The sequence below is a fragment of the Haliotis rufescens genome, unplaced genomic scaffold (genome assembly GCF_023055435.1).
Source record: "Haliotis rufescens isolate VD_foot unplaced genomic scaffold, xgHalRufe1.0.p SCAF_12, whole genome shotgun sequence".
In the NCBI taxonomy this organism is placed as follows: domain Eukaryota; kingdom Metazoa; phylum Mollusca; class Gastropoda; order Lepetellida; family Haliotidae; genus Haliotis; species Haliotis rufescens.
The window spans coordinates 3,269,490-3,288,849 of record NW_025963802.1 but is presented as its reverse complement, the minus strand read 5'-3'; the positions used below and the strand labels follow the sequence as shown (position 1 = coordinate 3,288,849).

The 19,360-nt window shown below is 42.7% G+C and overlaps 1 protein-coding gene across 7 annotated transcripts in view; it reads left to right on the top strand.

Annotated features, from left to right (window-relative positions):
• Positions 1–19,360, top strand: part of LOC124138089 (PDZ domain-containing protein 7-like) — an 88,262-nt gene that overhangs the window by 56,343 nt on the left and 12,559 nt on the right. For 6 of the 7 annotated variants that reach the window (XM_048393275.1, XM_048393272.1, XM_048393273.1 and 3 more), the window contains 9 exons: positions 4,697–4,885; positions 5,548–5,695; positions 9,303–9,378; positions 11,914–12,581; positions 13,588–13,753; positions 14,042–14,104; positions 15,191–15,202; positions 16,572–16,705; positions 17,616–17,707. In XM_048393275.1, the coding sequence (XP_048249232.1) occupies positions 4,697–4,885; positions 5,548–5,695; positions 9,303–9,378; positions 11,914–12,581; positions 13,588–13,753; positions 14,042–14,104; positions 15,191–15,202; positions 16,572–16,705; positions 17,616–17,707 (1,548 nt within the window). The remainder of the gene's footprint in view (positions 1–4,696; positions 4,886–5,547; positions 5,696–9,302; positions 9,379–11,913; positions 12,582–13,587; positions 13,754–14,041; positions 14,105–15,190; positions 15,203–16,571; positions 16,706–17,615; positions 17,708–19,360) is intronic. The other variant, XM_048393274.1, reaches the window with a different exon arrangement.

The following is a 19,360-nucleotide window of genomic DNA, read 5'->3' as shown; positions in this document are numbered from 1 at the left end:
ATTTGTTGTGGAGAGTACTGATAAGGGAGGTGTCCCTTATTCGTCAAATACGATAATTTGTCATTTATTTGAATAAAAGGATGCCACTGGAACACGGCCCAACGTCTGCTGTGAGTAAAGGGACCCCTCTGAGTATTAATTGCTAATTGGCCGATAAGGTAGTTCTTTTCTCAGTTCTGGAAACATACCAGACGAATGACAATGCTTTCTAAATGTACTGGTTATTGCCATAGCAACAAAATATGGACATGAAAGACTTTTAGCCCTTTTCCTCAGTTTCTTGTAAGGAAAGAAGTTTTGGATAAGTCAGCATAATAGAACGGTTTTTTTGTAACGATTGCCAATAAAGTTTAATTAATCTCATGCTAATGAGTCTCCTGTCATTGGACAAAATGAAGGTGAGATGGAGATTAAGTTTGCTTTTAAATATTGTTAGTGAAAACATAAGTTTTTATAAATGGAATATTTGGTAAATTGTGTTCAATAATTAGCATAATTTGTAATGGCTAATCACAGATTGTTCAATAAGAAGAATGTTATTTGACAAGAGTCGCCCCATACTCCTTACGGATTGTCTGTGCTTTTCGTAGAAAAGTTAGGTAAACAAGTAAATGAATTTAAAGCCCCTTCACAACATGGCCACTTATGTATTGTCTTAGTGTAAGTCTCTTCATCCAGACATAGATAACCTCAAATACTCAAAACTCGGATCAAAGTATTGATATAAACCCTTAAAAATGCAGGGATTGTATGCTTGAAGTGACCAACTCAATGTGTTCCCTTGTTCGCTCTGTGTCAACTCTCCCGTCCCCCCCGATCCCTGCTACAACCACTGATCGATGGACAGATTACATAACACCTTTTTATCTAAGGTCAGGAAATGTTTCCCTAACAACAATTGCTGTTTGCAGATCCTAGCTCCTACAGCCCTCATGTGGGTGCATCAGGAGATGCAATATTTGCATATTGCCGTAGTTACAGACAACTTTTGTGTGGAGTGACAGTATAGATGGATGATGATAGGTTGGGGACGTGTCAGCTGGGGCAGTGATGTAGTGTGGAATATGTTTGGAGAATTTATCTGTCAAGTTACTTTCATGTGCAATTAAGAAAGCTAGTTTATGTCTGTGACAGAGTTACAGTGAAGAGGTACCAGGGAGACTGGTCTACTTCTCTATGGTACTGGAGAACTATTTGCTGGAGGTTTTATCATGACATACAAGGTGTACTGTTCCAAGGTTGGTGAGGTCATATATTTTCCTGCGACTTTTTATGGAAGACGAACAGGTTGGAAGAGATTTTGTATGTGTTAGTTGATTTGGAGTCAGCAGATTACTATTTAGGATGTATTTGATTTGTTTGTTTGTTTGTTGTTTAACGCCGTACTCATCAATATTCCAGCTATATGAGGGCGGTCTGTAAATAATCGAGTCTGGACCAGACAGTCTAGTGATTGATATCATGAGCATCGATCTACACAATTGTGATTCGATGACATGAATCAACCAAGTCAGCGAGCCTGACTACCCTTTTAAGGCAAGCATGGGTTGCTGAAGACTATTCTAACCTGGATTTTCACGGATCTTAAAAATGTTGGCAAATTAACTGTGTCCAGTCCTTTAGTCCATCTTGTGAACTGAGGACAAATATGGGCCATCATTTCTCTCCACAGTGTTTACACCTCAAACAAAGCTGATTGTACCTGTTAGGGGCTTTGGTGTTTCAATTTTCAGCCCCAAATCTGTATGTCAAGTAAACAGAAACAGTTTCGTCTCTTAAAACCACCAACAGGGTTACAAATGAATACATAGAAATGTATCCTCAGTTATTTAGAATCAAACGGACAGCTTGACAATGGCATAGCCCTTATAGTGTTCTTTGAGTCTTCAGTATGGTCAGTATAGTTTTTGAATATTTAAAAAAATGTTTGAACAAAGAGAAGTGTGTAATATAGTGAATGGAATTATGTTGTTGCTAGACTGGGGGTATTTAGTCTGTAATATCTGCATGTTGCTAGACTGTGGGTATTTAGTCTGCAATATCTACATGTTGCTAGACTGGGGGTATTTAGTCTGTAATATCTGCATGTTGCTAGACTGTGGGTATTTAGTCTGTAATATCTGTATGTTGCTAGACTAGGGGTATTTAGTCTGTAATATCTGCATGTTGCTAGACTGGGGGTATTTAGTCTGCAATATCTACATGTTGCTAGACTGGGGGTATTTAGTCTGCAATATCTGCATGTTGCTAGACTGGGGGTATTTAGTCTGCAATATCTGCATGTTGCTAGACTGGGGGTATTTAGTCTGCAATATCTGCATGTTGCTAGACTGGGGGTATTTAGTCTGTAATATCTGCATGTTGCTAGACTGTGGGTATTTAGTCTGTAATATCTGCATGTTGCTAGACTAGGGGTATTTAGTCTGCAATGTCTGCATGTTGCTAGACTGGGGGTATTTAGTCTGTAATATCTGCATGTTGCTAGACTGGGGGTATTTAGTCTGTAATATCTGCATGTTGCGAGACTGGGGGTATTTAGTCTGTAATATCTGCATGTTGCTAGACTGGGGGTATTTAGTCTGCAATATCTGCATGTTGCTAGACTGGGGGTATTTAGTCTGTAATATCTGCATGTTGCTAGACTGGGGGTATTTAGTCTGTAATATCTGCATGTTGCTAGACTGGGGGTATTTAGTCTGTAATATCTGTATGTTGCTAGACTGGGGGTATTTAGTCTGCAATATCTGCATGTTGCTAGACTGGGGGTATTTAGTCTGCAACATCTGCATGTTGCTAGACTGGGGGTATTTAGTCTGTAATATCTGCATGTTGCTAGACTGGGGGTATTTAGTCTGTAATATCTACATGTTGCTAGACTGGGGGTATTTAGTCTGTAATATCTGCATGTTGCTACTTGTCATTCACTGTTCTGACTGTGTGGTATCAAAAGTTGTTAAACGATGGTACTTGTTGTTACCTGCCTGGTGTTCGGCATTAAGGGGATAAAACAAAGATTGATCGGCTCAGAGTCGGTAGACTGTGGGTAGGGTATTCATGTTAAACTGCGGCATGGTATCACAGTTGGCTAGCACTATAAAACAGGCATAAGTCAGGACTAGTACAAGCAGCCACACACACATGCGTGCATGGACATTGTTTTATATGTGCAATGTTCTTGAATGTGATGTGGAGGAGAGAGCATATGGAAATATTTATGATACAATTCAAATGATTTGTTTTTGTGCATGCCTAATATTAAGAAACTCTGCTGGCATTTTTCAAATCCAATAATGGAGAAAGTCTTCTGTTGGTTATATAAATATCTATTACAGGTTTGCTCATTTAGCTACATCTATTGGGTCCTATCCTTGTCGTACCTTGTCATTTCATGTCTCTTATATTTGATGACTCAGCATTTTGAATCTATCCGTTTGCCATCTTTTGCATGTACCGGGTACAGTGTACTAAATGATTCATTGTTGGAGAATTCAGTTGCTACTCTTCAAATACATGCTGAATCGAAAATCTTCAGATACGTCTGGAGATATTGACATACACTTTATCAAGTAGAGTGAAACTAACAGACATCTAAGACAGATCTATTTCTGTACACCTACACATGCGTTGATGGTAAATACTGACATGCTGAAGCCCTTCTTCATCACCCAGGGCATCCCTGTGTTTATCAACCACAGCCACAGGGTCGCACAAACAGCAACAATGTTTGACATGTATATTACATGTGTTGATACAATATTTATGCCAGGAGATATACACTGTTGTATATGATATTATATTGGATAGCTGAATGGGGATTTATGAATGAAGTTGCTGGTATTTATTTCATGCATTCTGGTGTGATCTGTGTTTGTTCGTTGTTTAACGCTAGAGTGACTCAGCAATGATGGCCTATAAATATTTGAGTCTGGAGCAGACAATCCTGTGATTGAAATTATGAGTAACGAGCTTGAAAGTGGGACAATAAGTCTAGAGGGGTTCACTAACTATGCACTTCACACTTTGTACTCATTGTTGAGGATCAAACCAGGTTTTCAGTGTAACAAGCAATCATTTAAGGCTTGCCCTTAAATCTATTTTATGTTCAGTACTGTTAAGAAACGACTTCTTTAAACTCAAATTGTTTTTTTGCGCTAAATTTCCCCCTTTAAGCATGCCATGCTATTAGGATTCACAGGTCTATTAGTGGCCTCGGACCCATCTTTTCATACTTTGAGCTGCTGGGAGTATATACCATGTGGTATATTATCTTTTGTATCTACTTTGGTAATTAAAGATTTCATTTACATCCGAAACCATTTAATTCAAGCCATTGAGTGGTGGGCAAGACCCCTAAATCAGCTGTTGTTTTAGTGAGGATGGCGAGAATGGCATCTGAAAACCATAGAAACCGTTACTAAGGAATGAGCTCGTGCACATCCCTTACCAAAGTGTCCGGTAAACTGCATTCTTGCCGTATATTAGAATCAAGTTTGTTCTTATATACCAAAGAAATATAGAAATATAAATAAATATCCTCCCTCCTACCCAGTGAGTTTTCAAATAAGTCATGATAAAGAGTGGGCCTATATAACCTCTGGGCCCGCCCTGTATTCACAGGGGTGTATACTTGTCTCCAGCTTTGTTGCCCAGATGTTGGTTTTGTTGTGGTTTTACAGTTATGTGAACTCTGTTACAGGTATGACGTCCACGAAGGTGACATCATCGCCGCCGCGCCCACAGATCCGGACACGTACCACATCTCGGGACTTGACCGGCAACACATCCGGGAGAAGCGAGTGGCAGTGAAGACTGTCAACAACACAGACTTCATAGGACTCAATATCAGGGGTGGCAGTGAATATGGCCTGGGAATCTTTGTATCCAGGTGGGTGGAGTGTTGTACTTGGAGGTACAGCTGTCGTATAATTCCTGTTCATTTTCTGTTGATAAGGACCCATGGCATCTTTGTCTTTGACTAGGCTTGGTCTCAATCTCATTAAAATCATATCCTAGTTCTCGCTACCGCTAAACAAAGTTCTGAGGACATCCCATTAGGGATCACGTCAGACCGACCTTACGCGAACTTTGATCGACCAATGAAATGACTGACAAGAAGTTGACATTAGCCAATCAGAAGGCAGCTTTCTCGTGCTTTACGGCACTAATTTCAAATTGGCGACATATGATGCTTCGAAACATATTTTGACAAATTCCCCCCAAAAATTGGAAACCTGAACAAAAGAACATTCTGAAATGGCAAATAGATGGTCTCGATTGTATGGATTCAGTTGTTAAGCCCGTAACTATCATTCGGAATACCCCGTGTTAAAGTTTTCGAGGTTGCATGATTAGAAATCACATGCCGATTGTGACTTTCATGATCTGGTAAGCAACGCTCTGATTGGTCGGATGAAAGGTCGTTCTGACGTGACCCCTAATGGGATGTCCTCAGATCTTTGTTTAGAGGTAGCGAGAACTAAGATCTTAATAATGAGATTGGGCTTAGGTCTTTAATGCTGTGTGTTGACTGGTGAGTTTCTGTTACAGAGTGGACCCTGGTGGTCTAGCGGAGAAGAATGGTGTGTGTACGGGAGACCAGATACTGGATGTGAATGGTACCGACTTCTCCAAAATCTCCCATAGTGCAGCAGCAGACTACCTGCGTACCAACCCCAACCTTGTTCTTACTTTGAGGGTAGGTTCTTGTCATGCTGATGCGATTTGTGTCAGATGTAGAATGAAAAGTTTATTATGAAACTCCATGAGACCTTGAGTCCCCAATATCCTATGCGGGTGCCCCTTGGGGATACGGGACATTGTGGTTATACATGGGGTACCCAGTGGTCAATGCTCGTGCCCCATGGGATACGGGACATTGTGGTTATACATGGGGTACCCAGTGGTCAATGCTCGTGCCCCATGGGGATACGGGACATTGTGGTTATACATGGGGTACCCAGTGGTCCATGCGTGTGCCCCATGGGGATACCGGACATTGTGGTTATACATGGAGTACCCAGTGGTCCATGCTTGTGCCCTATGGGGATACCGGACATTGTGGTTATACATAGGGTACCCAGTGGTCCATGCTTGTGCCCCATGGGGATACGGGACATTGTGGTTATACATGGGGTACCCAGTGGTCCATGCTTGTGCCCCATGGGGATTCCGAACATTGTGGTTATACATGGGGTACCCAGTGGTCCATGCGTGTGCCCCATGGGGATTCCGAACATTGTGGTTATACAAGGGGTACCCAGTGGTCCATGCTTGTGCCCCATGGGGATTCCGAACATTGTGGTTATACAAGGGGTACCCAGTGGTCCATGCTTGTGCCCCATGGGGATACGGGACATTGTGGTTATACATGGGGTACCCAGTGGTCCATGCTTGTGCCCTGTGGGGATACCGGACATTGTGGTTATACATGGGGTACCCAGTGGTCAATGCTTGTGCCCCATGGGGAAACGGGACATTGTGGTTATACAAGAGGTAACCAGTGGTCCATGCGTGTGCCCCTTGGGGTTACGGGACATTGTGGTTATACATGGGGTACCCAGTGGTCCATGCGTGTGCCCCATGGGGATACGGGACATTGTGGTTATACAAGAGGTACCCAGTGGTCAATGCTTGTGCCCCATGGGGATACGGGACATTGTGGTTATACAAGAGGTAACCAGTGGTCCATGCGTGTGCCCCTTGGGGTTACGGGACATTGTGGTTATACATGGGGTACCCAGTGGTCCATGCTTGTGCCCCATGGGGATACGGGACATTGTGGTTATACAAGGGGTACCCAGTGGTCCATGCTTGTGCCCCATGGGGAAACAGGACATTGTGGTTATACATGGGGTACCCAGTGGTCCATGCGTGTGCCCCCTGGGGATACCGGACATTGTGGTTATACATGGGGTACCCAGTGATCCATGCTTGTCTCCCCATGGGGATACGGGACATTGTGGTTATACATGGGGTACCCAGTGGTCCATGCTCATGTCCCATGGGGATACGGGACATTGTGGTTATACAAGAGGTAACCAGTGGTCCATGCTTGTGCCCTGTGGGGATACCGGACATTGTGGTTATACATGGGGTACCCAGTGGTCAATGCTTGTGCCCCATGGGGATATGGGTCATTGTGGTTATACATGGGGTACCCAGTGGTCCATGCTCGTGCCCCATGGGGAAACGGGACATTGTGGTTATACATGGGGTACCCAGTGGTCCATGCTTGTGCCCCATGGGGATACGGGACATTGTGGTTATACAAGAGGTAACCAGTGGTCCATGCGTGTGCCCCTTGGGGTTACGGGACATTGTGGTTATACATGGGGTACCCAGTGGTCCATGCGTGTGCCCCATGGGGATACGGGACATTGTGGTTATACAAGGGGTACCCAGTGGTCCATGCTTGTGCCCCATGGGGATTCCGAACATTGTGGTTATACATGGGGTACCCAATGGTCCATGCGTGTGCCCCTTGGGGATACGGGACATTGTGGTTATACATGGGGTACCCAGTGGTCCATGCGTGTGCCCTATGGGGATACCGGACATTGTGGTTATACATAGGGTACCCAGTGGTCCATGCGTGTGCCCCATGGGGATACCGGACATTGTGGTTATACATGGGGTACCCAGTGGTCCATGCTTGTGCCCTGTTGGGATACCGGACATTGTGGTTATACATGGGGTACCAAGGGGTCCATGCTCGTGCCCCCTGGGGATACCGGACATTGTGGTTATTCATGGGGTACCCAGTGGTCCATGCTCGTGCCCCATGGGGATACGGGACATTGTGGTTATACATGGGGTACCCAGTGGTCCATGCTTGTGCCCCATGGGGATACCGGACATTGTGGTTATACATGGGGTACCCAGTGGTCCATGCTTGTGCCCTGTTGGGATACCGGACATTGTGGTTATACATGGGGTACCCAGTGGTCCATGCTCGTGCCCCCCGGGGATACCGGACATTGTGGTTATTCATGGGGTACCCAGTGGTCCATGCTCGTGCCCCATGGGGATACGGGACATTGTGGTTATACATGGAGTACCCAGTGGTCCATGCTTGTGCCCCATGGGGATACGGGACATTGTGGTTATACATGGGGTACCCAGTGGTCCATGCGTGTGCCCCTTGGGGATACCGGACATTGTGGTTATACATGGGGTACCCAGTGGTCCATGCTCGTGCCCCATGGGGATACGGGACATTGTGGTTATACATAGGGTACCCAGTGGTCCATGCTCGTGCCCCATGGGGATACCGGACATTGTGGTTATACATGGGGTACCCAGTGGTCAATGCTCGTGCCCTATGGGGATACCGGACATTGTGGTTATACATGGGGTACCCAGTGGTCAATGCTCGTGCCCTATGGGGATACCGGACATTGTGGTTATACATGGGATACCCAGTGGTCAATGCTCGTGCCCCATGGGGATACCGGACATTGTGGTTATACATGGGGTACCCAGTGGTCCTTGCGTGCACCCCATGGGGATACGGGACATTGTGGTTATACATGGTGTACCCAGTGGTTCATGCTTGTGCCCCATGGCATTACGGGTCACTAGATCCCCAGTACCCAATGGATTCTGTGACAGACTAGGCTCCCAGCACCCTATGGATTCCGGGACAGACTAGGCTCCCAGCACCCTATAGATTCCGGGACAGACTAGGTCCCCAGTATCCTATAGATTCTGGGGCAGATGAGATCCCCAGCACCCTATAGATTCCGGGACAGACTAGGTCCCCTGAGTACCCTATGGATTCTGGGGCAGACTAGGCTCCCAGTACCCTATGTATTCTGGGACAGACTAGGCTCCCAGCACCCTATGGATTCCGGGACAGACTAGGCTCCCAGCACCCTATAGATTCCGGGACAGACTAGGTCCCCAGTACCCTATAGATTCTGGGGCAGATGAGATCCCCAGCACCCTATAGATTCCGGGACAGACTAGGTCCCCTGAGTACCCTATGGATTCTGGGGCAGACTAGGCTCCCAGTACCCTATGTATTCTGGGACAGACTAGGCTCCCAGTACCCTATGGATTCTGGGAAAGACTAGGCTCCCAGCACCCTATGGATTCTGAGGCAGATGAGATCCCGGTACCCTATGGATAGACTAGGGTGCCATTGTACAAAGCGAGTCTGAGTCTGAGTGATTCTAACTCCCATACCTTGACACACACTTACAACAGTCGTAGCGCTGACATTGTTTAGGGTTATCTGTATGGAAGGGGACTAATAGTTCCAGGAAGTGGAATGTTTTTAACAGAAGATGTTCTGCTTGTAGGAAGTGGGGCGTTATCCGGCCTACAAGGAACTGTTTGCAGAGTACACGTGGAGCGACCGAGCTCATCGCAACTCAGGTTGGGCTGCCCATTCCTATAGTCGTCACTTTTGATAGGTTCGAGTTCTTTTTCTCAGTTTGCTTGGGCTCTGGGACTCGGCTAAATACACCTCGATGTTGTCGCTTGTCATGTTTGGATGTGAACTAAACACTTTGGCTTTTTCATTGTCATTAGGCCAGACTCTTTGACGGGGAGGGGGAGGTGAAAGCTAAAAAATAATCTGGCCCGGTTTGTATCTTGATATTATAAATTTAAAATCTGATTTGTAAGGACAATTTAACATTGGAACAATTCCTGTTTTTAAGTCATATAATAATCCCTTTGAGTAGTTATATTGTCAAAGTGATTTTTTCATCGGCAGTATAAAAAATCTTGTTCTGATTAACAACATTTTCTGAATTTTCTGATTTTTAAGGTCAGCAGATCCGTAAACCAAGCAAAACAATGTAAGGCCTTATGTTCACACATACAACACATGGCCAACGTGGAAATATTCTAAATCTTGAGATGGATCACCAACTTGTAAGCCCTTGAAGACCTGCGAAGACCCTGTGCTTGCTGTTAAAGGCGACTGTGCTTGTCGTAAGAGGCGACTAACGAGATCGGGTGGTCAGCTTGGCTGACTTGGTTGATGGTTGTCATCATATCCTAATTGTGTAGATTGATGCTCATGATATCAATCACTGGATTGTCTGGTCCAGACTCGATTATATACAGACCACCGTCATATAGCTGGAATATTGCTGAGTGTGGTGTTAAACAACAAACAAACAAACTTGTGACAAGGACCTCTATAAATTAACCCAAACGACAACATTTATTTTTTAAAATTTATTTAGGTGACTGTTTCATATGTCACTGCACCTTTCTTTTCCCCAACCATTGTCCAATATTTTCACAAAAGGACAAATTAGTATTTTGTTCTCTCCCATATGAATTAGGAAGTAGTTTTTATATATTCATTTCCTGTAAGTCAACCATTTTGAAATGGTCAGTTTTTCACATCAAGTTCTCTTCTCTAGTTTCCGTGAATATGGTTGTGTAGTGGAAGTTGATTTATACGACTGTGAGTATGTGTTTTCATATTTTTGACAAAAGTTACATTCAGTAACAAAGGTGGAAACAGCTGTGCAAGTTATGTTTTATTTGTTTGTTTTATTAATTTTATATTTTTGTGATGATATATGTCAATCTCATTTACATCAGATCTTAGTGCTCACTTCGGCTACACTCTGGTTTCAGCACATCCCATTAGAGGTCACGTTAGAACAACCTTTTGCAAACATCAGCCAATCAGAAAGCAGTTTACTTGAGCTCTACTGCACTAGTTTCAAACTAGCAACTTTTGTTGCAGGCTAGAGCTTTGAAAGATATTTTGACAAAGTTCTCGATTAAGAATTTGAAAACTGAACAAAATTCTGGAATGTCTGATAGATGGCCAGATTGTGTTCAACAAAGATCTTTGTTTAGTGGGAACAAGAACTAAGATCAGATTATAATGAGATCGTGATATACCGTATTTGTCGTAATAAGTAATAAGCGCCCAGGGCGCTCTCAAAATTAGAAATAGAGGGCTCTTATTAGAATATTAGTTTGGTGAAAAAAACAATTGAAAGATAAATTTTGTGGTTTATGCTGACAACCTGAAATGTTTATATACGAGAGATACATTTTTCCAGAATTAAATTGCCCATAATTAAGGGTGCATATAACACACGAGTGCGTATTATACGCGAATATATAACTGTTGTGTACATTGATCAATCAGAAGGGGTGCTAATTGGCATTGTTCACTAGCCAATATATTAGCAAATATCGCCGTGGGTGCTTATTAGAGAGGGGCGCTTATTACGTCGAATACGGTATGTATGACGTGAAGCAATGTTTTCCTGGGTGTTTGACGCCTCACTCAATATTGCAGCTATGTGACAGCCCAAGTAGGGAGAGAATACACAATTCCATTGCTATACAACACCATGCCCAGCGTTGTCGCCATGGTGATGCCAGGTCGTCAAGGGATACCACCTGTTTTAATCTTGTAGCTCTGTTTAGTCCTCATCTAGTAATAATCTCAGCCCTATGGCAACCCTCCCAGCCCTTAGAGTTAGTTGCTCAGGTTACCAAAATATATAGTTTTGAAATATTACTTTTTGAAAATTGATACAGAATTAAAACCTGAATCGATACAAAGACATTTTGTATCATATCTATCATGTCTCCCAGACCCTAGAGAATAAACTATAAAAGGAATCCACCCCAAGTCTAGAATGGTTTGGTAAGTCTAGATTGCCTCAGCTCTACCAAATGGATCAGGGGCAGGGCAGGGTAACTTGGTCGATTGCGTGTCATCATACCCCAGCGTGGATTGTTGTTCACATTATCAATCACTAGATTGTCTGGTCCAGATTTTTTTATCTACAGCCAATCATTTATATGATTATAGCTGGAATATTGCTGAGTGTGGCATTAAACAACAAACAAAAATCGTGTGTGAAAGAATTTTCATATTTAAATGATATTTTATGTAAAAGTATTGTTTTCTGCTACTTGCAGGTAGAGTAGCCATGTTCGACAGCCCTATATCGAGTAGACACAGCACCCTGCACATCCGCACAACCCCACAGTATGCTTCGCGTTTACCCATGGCTAGAAGTCTTGACAATATTCCATCCACCATCTACCTGCCCAGCGAGTCCCGCAGTGGCGACCTCATCTATCATGAAGAAAACCTTTACGAGTTCCGGTCGGATAGACACGACACCACTGACCTTCGACTGAAGGATGATGATTATGATGATACTCACTTTGTTCGGTTAAACGGAAATGACATGAATGACACAGACTCGGGAAAGATCAAGCGACACCAGGAACAGAGGGTGTTTCCCAGTACATCAAAAGTCATCTATGAGAATGACTTACGACAGCATTACGAGACAGCGGAAATAGTCAGACCTGAAATTCAGCCCGCTGTGTACATTTCGGATAATTACAGCCAAAGGGAGGCAACTCACATAAGGACAAACCCTATTTATGCGAACACAAATTCAAGAGGCCATTATGTCTCCCTGCAAGAAATAAATGAGTCCACACAGGATAGACCTCTAAATTTGGAGGAATATGTCATACCTAAAAGTAATTTACCTGTGCACCAACAGAACGGTGTTGATACTGTCGACACTGTCATTGTCACAGAAGTGCAGGAGGAACCAGTGTACAGCAAGGTCAGTATTATTATATATACCCCCGCCACGAAGTGGAAGGGGAGATAGGAATGGGGGCTATCCATCCGTCCTTTCGTCTGTCACTTTTCATTTCCGGGAGCACAATACAAAAACCATGTGAGATATCTTAACCAAACTTGGCACATAGATAGGTCTAGTGGCGAACTGTGGTTTTGATAGTTTGGTATTTAAAAAAATCATTTTTTCAAGTTTCTATGGCAACGACTTTGACTAGGCCTGCTCAGGGGCTGATATTCGTCAATAAATAAGTCTGCAGCAAATGTTATCCAAATTCCCAAACTAGAATTTAAACATTTCTAATGTTTATCAATACATTGAGGTACATGTCTCTGTTAAGAATACCGATAGACAGGAAGAGGTTTTAATGCTTAGTTTTATATTATTGGATTGAATACAATCTCAAAATACAATGTTAAAGTACAATGTTAAAATACAATGTTAAAATACCTCTTGAAGCAAAGTCATGCTTTTTACCCAATTTGCCTGTCAGGTGCAGTTAGTTTAGAATCCTGAATAGTCCCTACCTGCTTGCAGTTGTGGTGTCAACATTAAACACCTGTGCGTTTTTGTGAAAGTGCAAACACTTATGCTGTAGTGACCTTGCAGAAAAAACATGACTGTGAGACTTGGTTCCATGACCCATTTGTTCTTGTAGTTATGGGGCCAGGGACAAACCAGGCATCTGAGGTGCCACAACAAGCTGTACAGAGTTATCTCCCTTAGCCAAGATTAAAATTTGTGTCGGAGAGAAAATATTTTTTTTGCAGTCACCGTTTCAAAACATGCAAATATTTCAGTGAAAGGAGCTAAAGAAGTACAATTTTTTTCACATCTTAAGTTAATAATTACATTTTTCCTCATGACAAGTTATGTTTTTACAGTTTCTTCTGAAAGAATTATCTATTTTTTTTAAATGCCAGACCCCCACAGAATATTAAATGAATGGTCCTTTGGTGACAGTTGTAGTTGTAGTATGTCCATTTAGGTCAACAAGAAGAAGTTGGAGAAGACCGGAGCCGTGACGGACGGCTCCATGACTCCTGAGGAGGAGGAGGTGCTCAACGACTTCCAAGAGCAGCTGAAGATGCTGGAAGACAGGAAGTCCCATCTTGGCAACCGAGCCATCACGCAGATCGACCACTCCAAAAAAGGTAGAACATTGCTGGAACAAAAATATTTGCTTACTAGGATTTGGCAGTCAGCTTCTTTCATTCATAAGATTGAAAAGTAGGATGAAATTTATTAACACTTGTATGTAGAGTGTTGATGACTAAAACCCAGACATATTGCTGAGATTGTTTTATCAATTTTGACGATGATTTACAAGTCCCAAGGAATCAAATATTATCTCCATTGTTTAAACGTCATCGTTAAACCCAACTCACTCACTCACTCTTTTCTTGTTCAGTATATAATGTATCTTGGAATGCATGTTTCAGATTCGGATGGCAAGAAAGGGACTTGGTCACGTCTCAAGTCTAAGCTGAAAGGCGGCATCACAAGTAGGTACTCCCAGTCACTGTGCCAACGTTACCATGGTTACATGTCAGAGGCGTGGTTTTTATTTATCCCCACAATCTTTACTAAAGATTTCACCCCCTTTTTCTCATTGTCCTTCCAAGTTCACCATGGATACTGGGTTCCGTCCCAATGATTATTGAAAGTGCGTTGTGATTGTTGAGGTAGGGATGTTTCAATATCGTGGCACAACATATCACAATGCACCAAATCTTCACTAGATTGCTTCTGCTTTATTCAAAAAGTAACAAATCTCTGAAGTTTCATCTGTTAATGACATCAATGGTGGAATTCTCTTGCAGATGTAGGAATAGCGTTACTGTTTTGATTTTGACTTCAAAATACGGGCTCGAATTTTGTCTTTAGATTCTCCTGGTGAGGTGGAATGGGTTGTCAGGGTTATTGTACTTCCCTAGTGATGTCCGTCCACGTGTGTGTGACTGCTTGTACTAGTCAGGACTAATGCCGCTTTGATATTGCTAGCCCACTGAGAAATCCAACGCAGTTTAGCATGGATTGCCCCCCCCCCCCCCCCCTTCAATCCTAATATGCTGACTCTGAACTGACCAGTCCTTGTTTTAATGCCGAGCCCAGGCAGGATAACAACAAGTACCATCTTTCAACGTCTTTTGGTAAGACACGACCAGGGGATCGAATCAACAACCTTCCACACTTCAGCCACATGCTCTATCCACTACACCACGGAGGCAGTCAGGGGATCGAACCCACGAGCACATGTGTGGTGCTGACAAACCTGGAAACAATTGTGGCTAACTGGGATTGTCAGTACCATACCCATGCTCATGGGTTTCACCAAAGTGGTATATGCCTTAGATCTGCATCACTTCGGTCTTTCCTCCCACATTAAGCTGACATGCGTGATATAACTGGAATACTGTTACAAGCTGCTTTAAACCCAACACACTCACTCACTCACCTCATCCAGAGTCCTAGATTAGTTTAAGTAATGCATGTTGTTCTCCCTTCCCCCATCACCTGTAGATAGTGGACTGTATTGTTGTTGCTATTTGTCACTCTATTTTTGGTGTGTGTTTCCTCTATTGTTTCAGGGAAAAAGAAAGGTAAGTAAGATTTCTTATTTTTTAACCACACAAATTGGTTTCTTGTTTGTGGACAAGTATTAACTAAAAACTTATGTTGTCAAAGTTGTCCAAAAAAACCTTGAACATCAATAAAACATTAAATTAATTTTGTTTGTCCTGAATAGACCTATTGGTTTATATTTTAATTCTTACTGCTCTGCAGGTGACAATTTTGGTGATTTATAAATGGTCAATATAAAGAATGACGTTATTGATATCAAGTTTATGATTTACTGTTGTATATAAATAATAAATCAAAAGTCAACTTCCTTAACAATCTTTTTTTTCCAATTATTTCTTATAACAATTTGTGGGGAAGAGTGCTCTTTAAGGGCACCTTTAAAAAAAGTAACATTTTCCCCATCATGTATGAAAGGTTTGTTTGTTTGTTTGATTAACGCCACACTCAGCAATATTCCAGCTATATGACAGCGGTCTGTTAATAATCAAGTCTGGACCAGACATTCGAGTGATTGACATGAGCATCAATCCATGTAATTGAGATACGATGACATGCATCAAACCAAGTCAGTGAGCCTGACCACCCGATGCCGTTAGTTGCCTCTTACGACAAGCACAGTCGCCTTTTACGTTAAGCATGGGTTGCTGAAGACCTATTCTACCCCTGATCTTCATGGGTCTGTAGGAAAGGAATCTAGTTACTCACAACATACTATTTCATGTTTCCATAGCTAACAATTATAGTAAAGAGTTTCAGAAATGCTTTCATCTCTTTTATCAGAGCTAGCAAAACAATATATTCTTGCAAAAGTAAAGTGTTTGATTGAAATAAGACTTGATTGTCAAAGGAAACCACAAGACAACCCAATCATGTATTGTTTAGATCGTCATCTGACTCTTGAAATGTTTGCAAAACAAATCTTTTAAAAACAGACAAAGTTGGTTTTGCCTTGTTTACACGATTTGTTTTTATCCAGTGAAGCTCTGGGTTAGGTCTGGTCTTCAGCAATCCATGCTTTAAGTAAGAGGTGACTAATGGGATCGGGTGGTAAGGCTTGCCGCTTTGGTTGATGCATGTCATCATATCCCAATTGCTTGGATCGCTGCTCATGATGTCAATCACAGAATTGTCTGACCCAGACTTGATTATTTACAGACCGCTTTCAAAATGCTGGAATATTGCTGAGTGTGGCATGAGAAAACGTACATCGATTTGTTTTAGTTCTAAATATTTCCTTCTTCATGCATACATAGAAAAAAGAAATGCATTCTTCTTTTCAATCAGATCTTGTAGCTCCATGAGTTCAGAATAAGAAAAACTTTAGAACTGTTTAGATTGTATAAGTGCTTAAGTTGAGATACAATAGAGCAACTATTGGTGTTGTAGACACGGACCAGTCCCACCCTGCCCTGCAGACCCAGGCCAGCATTGACCCCAACAAGATGGCCATCCTGAAGGAGAACGCTCAGGAGAAGTTGCCAGAGAAGGAGAGCACTGAAGTTATCAGTCTGGTGGAATCAGTGAGTGGCAAAGATCTTTTATTTCTCCCTTGATGGTCAATACCTGTTAATAACAGTGTTATATCCCCTTGATAGTCAGTCCCTGTTATATTCCCTGATGGTCAATACCTGTTAATAACAGTGTTATATCCCCTTGATAGTCAGTACCTGTTATATCCCCTGATGGTCAATACCTGTTATATCCCCTTGATTGTCAGTAACTGTTATATCCCCTTGGTCAATACCTGTTGTATCCCCTTGATGGTCAATACCTGTTATATCCCCTTGATTGTCAGTACCTGTTATATCCCCTGATTGTCAGTACCTGTTATATCCCCTTGGTCAATACCTGCTGTATCCCCTTGGTCAATACCTGTTGTATCCCCTTGATGGTCAATACCTGTTGTATCCCTTTGGTCAATACCTGTTGTATCCCCTTGATGGTGAATACCTGTTATATCCCCTTGGTCAATACCTGTTATATCCCCTTGATGGTCAATACCTGTTATACCTCTTTGATGGTAAATACATGTTATATTTCTGTTATTGTGAACACCTGTTATATCCCCTTGATGGTAAATTCATGTTGCACAATTCAGAGCTTCTATTTACTTCTATGTGATAGTGGAATATGACTTATTATCATAAATCTTGTATGTTGCATTGTGTCTAAACCTTGTCATCCTGAAACCTTTTGTGTAGCAAACCAATGTGTAGTTCCAGCCCTGCTGCAGCACCATTGTATTGCTTCACATTTCATAGCTTCACATTTCATTGCTTCACATTTCATAGCTTCACATTTCATTGCTTCACATTTCATAGCTTCACATTTCATTGCTTCACATTTCATTGCTTCACATTTCTTTGATTCCCATTCCTTTGATTCACAATGGAGATGGAATGTGTATGGTGACCTGTTTATATCCTCCAGTACCATGAGACCAAGGATCTGGACTCACTGGTGAAGTCACTGCTGAAGATACTGGACAAGCCAGACAAGATGCTTCTGCTTAGGGATGTCAGGTTAGTTGGGCAACACTTTAACACCACTTAACATGTAGGTTTTTTGGGGATGTAAGGATAGTTGGGCAACACTTTAATACCACTTAAGATGTAGGCTATTTTGGGATGTCAGGTTAGTTGGGCAACACTTTAACACCACTTAACATGCAGGCTTTTCCTCAGGGATATCAGGTTAGTTGGGCAACACTTTAGCTCCACTTAAAATGCAGGCTTCTCCTCAGGGATATCAGGTTAGTTGGGCAACACTTTAGCTCCACTTAACATGCAGGCTTCTCCTCAGGGATGTCAGGTTAGTTGGGCAACACTTTAGCTCCACTTAAAATGCAGGCTTCTCCTCAGGGATATCAGGTTAGTTGGGCAACACTTTAGCTCCACTTAACATGCAGGCTTCTCCTCAGGGATATCAGGTTAGTTGGGCGACACTTTAGCTCCACTTAAAATGCAGGCTTCTCCTCAGGGATATCAGGTTAGTTGGGCGACACTTTAGCTCCACTTAACATGCAGGCTTCTCCTCAGGAATATCAGGTTAGTTGGGCGACACTTTAGCTCCACTTAAAATGCAGGCTTCTCCTCAGGGATATCAGGTTAGTTGGGCAACACTTTAGCTCCACTTAAAATGCAGGCTTCTCCTCGGGGATATCAGGATAGTTGGGCAACCCCTTTAGCATCACTTAACATGCAGGCTTCTCATCAGGGATATCAGGTTAGTTGGGCAACACTTTAGCTCCACTTAAAATGCAGGCTTCTCCTCAGGGATATCAGGTTAGTTGGGCAACACTTTAGCTCCACTTAACATGCAGGCTTCTCCTCAGGGATATCAGGTTAGTTGGGCGACACTTTAGCTCCACTTAAAATGCAGGCTTCTCCTCAGGGATATCAGGTTAGTTGGGCAACACTTTAGCTCCACTTAACATGCAGGCTTCTCCTCGGGGATATCAGGATAGTTGGGCAACACTTTAGCATCACTTAACATGCAGGCTTCTCCTCAGGGATATCAGGTTAGTTGGGCAACACTTCAGCTCCACTTAAAATGCAGGCTTCTCATCAGGAATATCAGGTTAGTTTGGCAACACTTTAGCTCCACTTAACATGCAGGCTTCTCCTCAGGGATATCAGGTTAGTTGGGCAACACTTTAGCTCCACTTAAAATGTAGGCTTCTCCTCAGGGATATCAGGTTAGTTTGGCAACACTTTAACACCACTTAACATGTAGGCTTCTCCTTAGGGATGTCAGGTAAGTTGGGCAACATTTTAACACCACTTAACATGCAGGCTTCTCCTCAGGGATATCAGGTTAGTTGAGAAACACTTTAGCTCCACTTAACATGTAGGCATTTGGGAGATGTCATTCTAGTTGGGCAACATTTTAAGTACCACTTAAGATGTAGGCTATTTGGGGATGTCAGGTTAACATGCAGGTTTCTCCTCAGGGATATCAGGTTAGTTGGGCGACACTTTAACACCACTTAACATGCAGGCTTCTCCTCAGGGATATCAGGATAGTTGGGCAACACTCTAGCTTTAATTAAAATGCAGGCTTCTCATCAGGGATATCAGGTTAGTTGGGCAACACTTTAGCTCCACTTAAAATGCAGGCTTCTCATCAGGGATATCAGGTTAGTTGGGCAACACTTTAGCTCCACTTAAAATGCA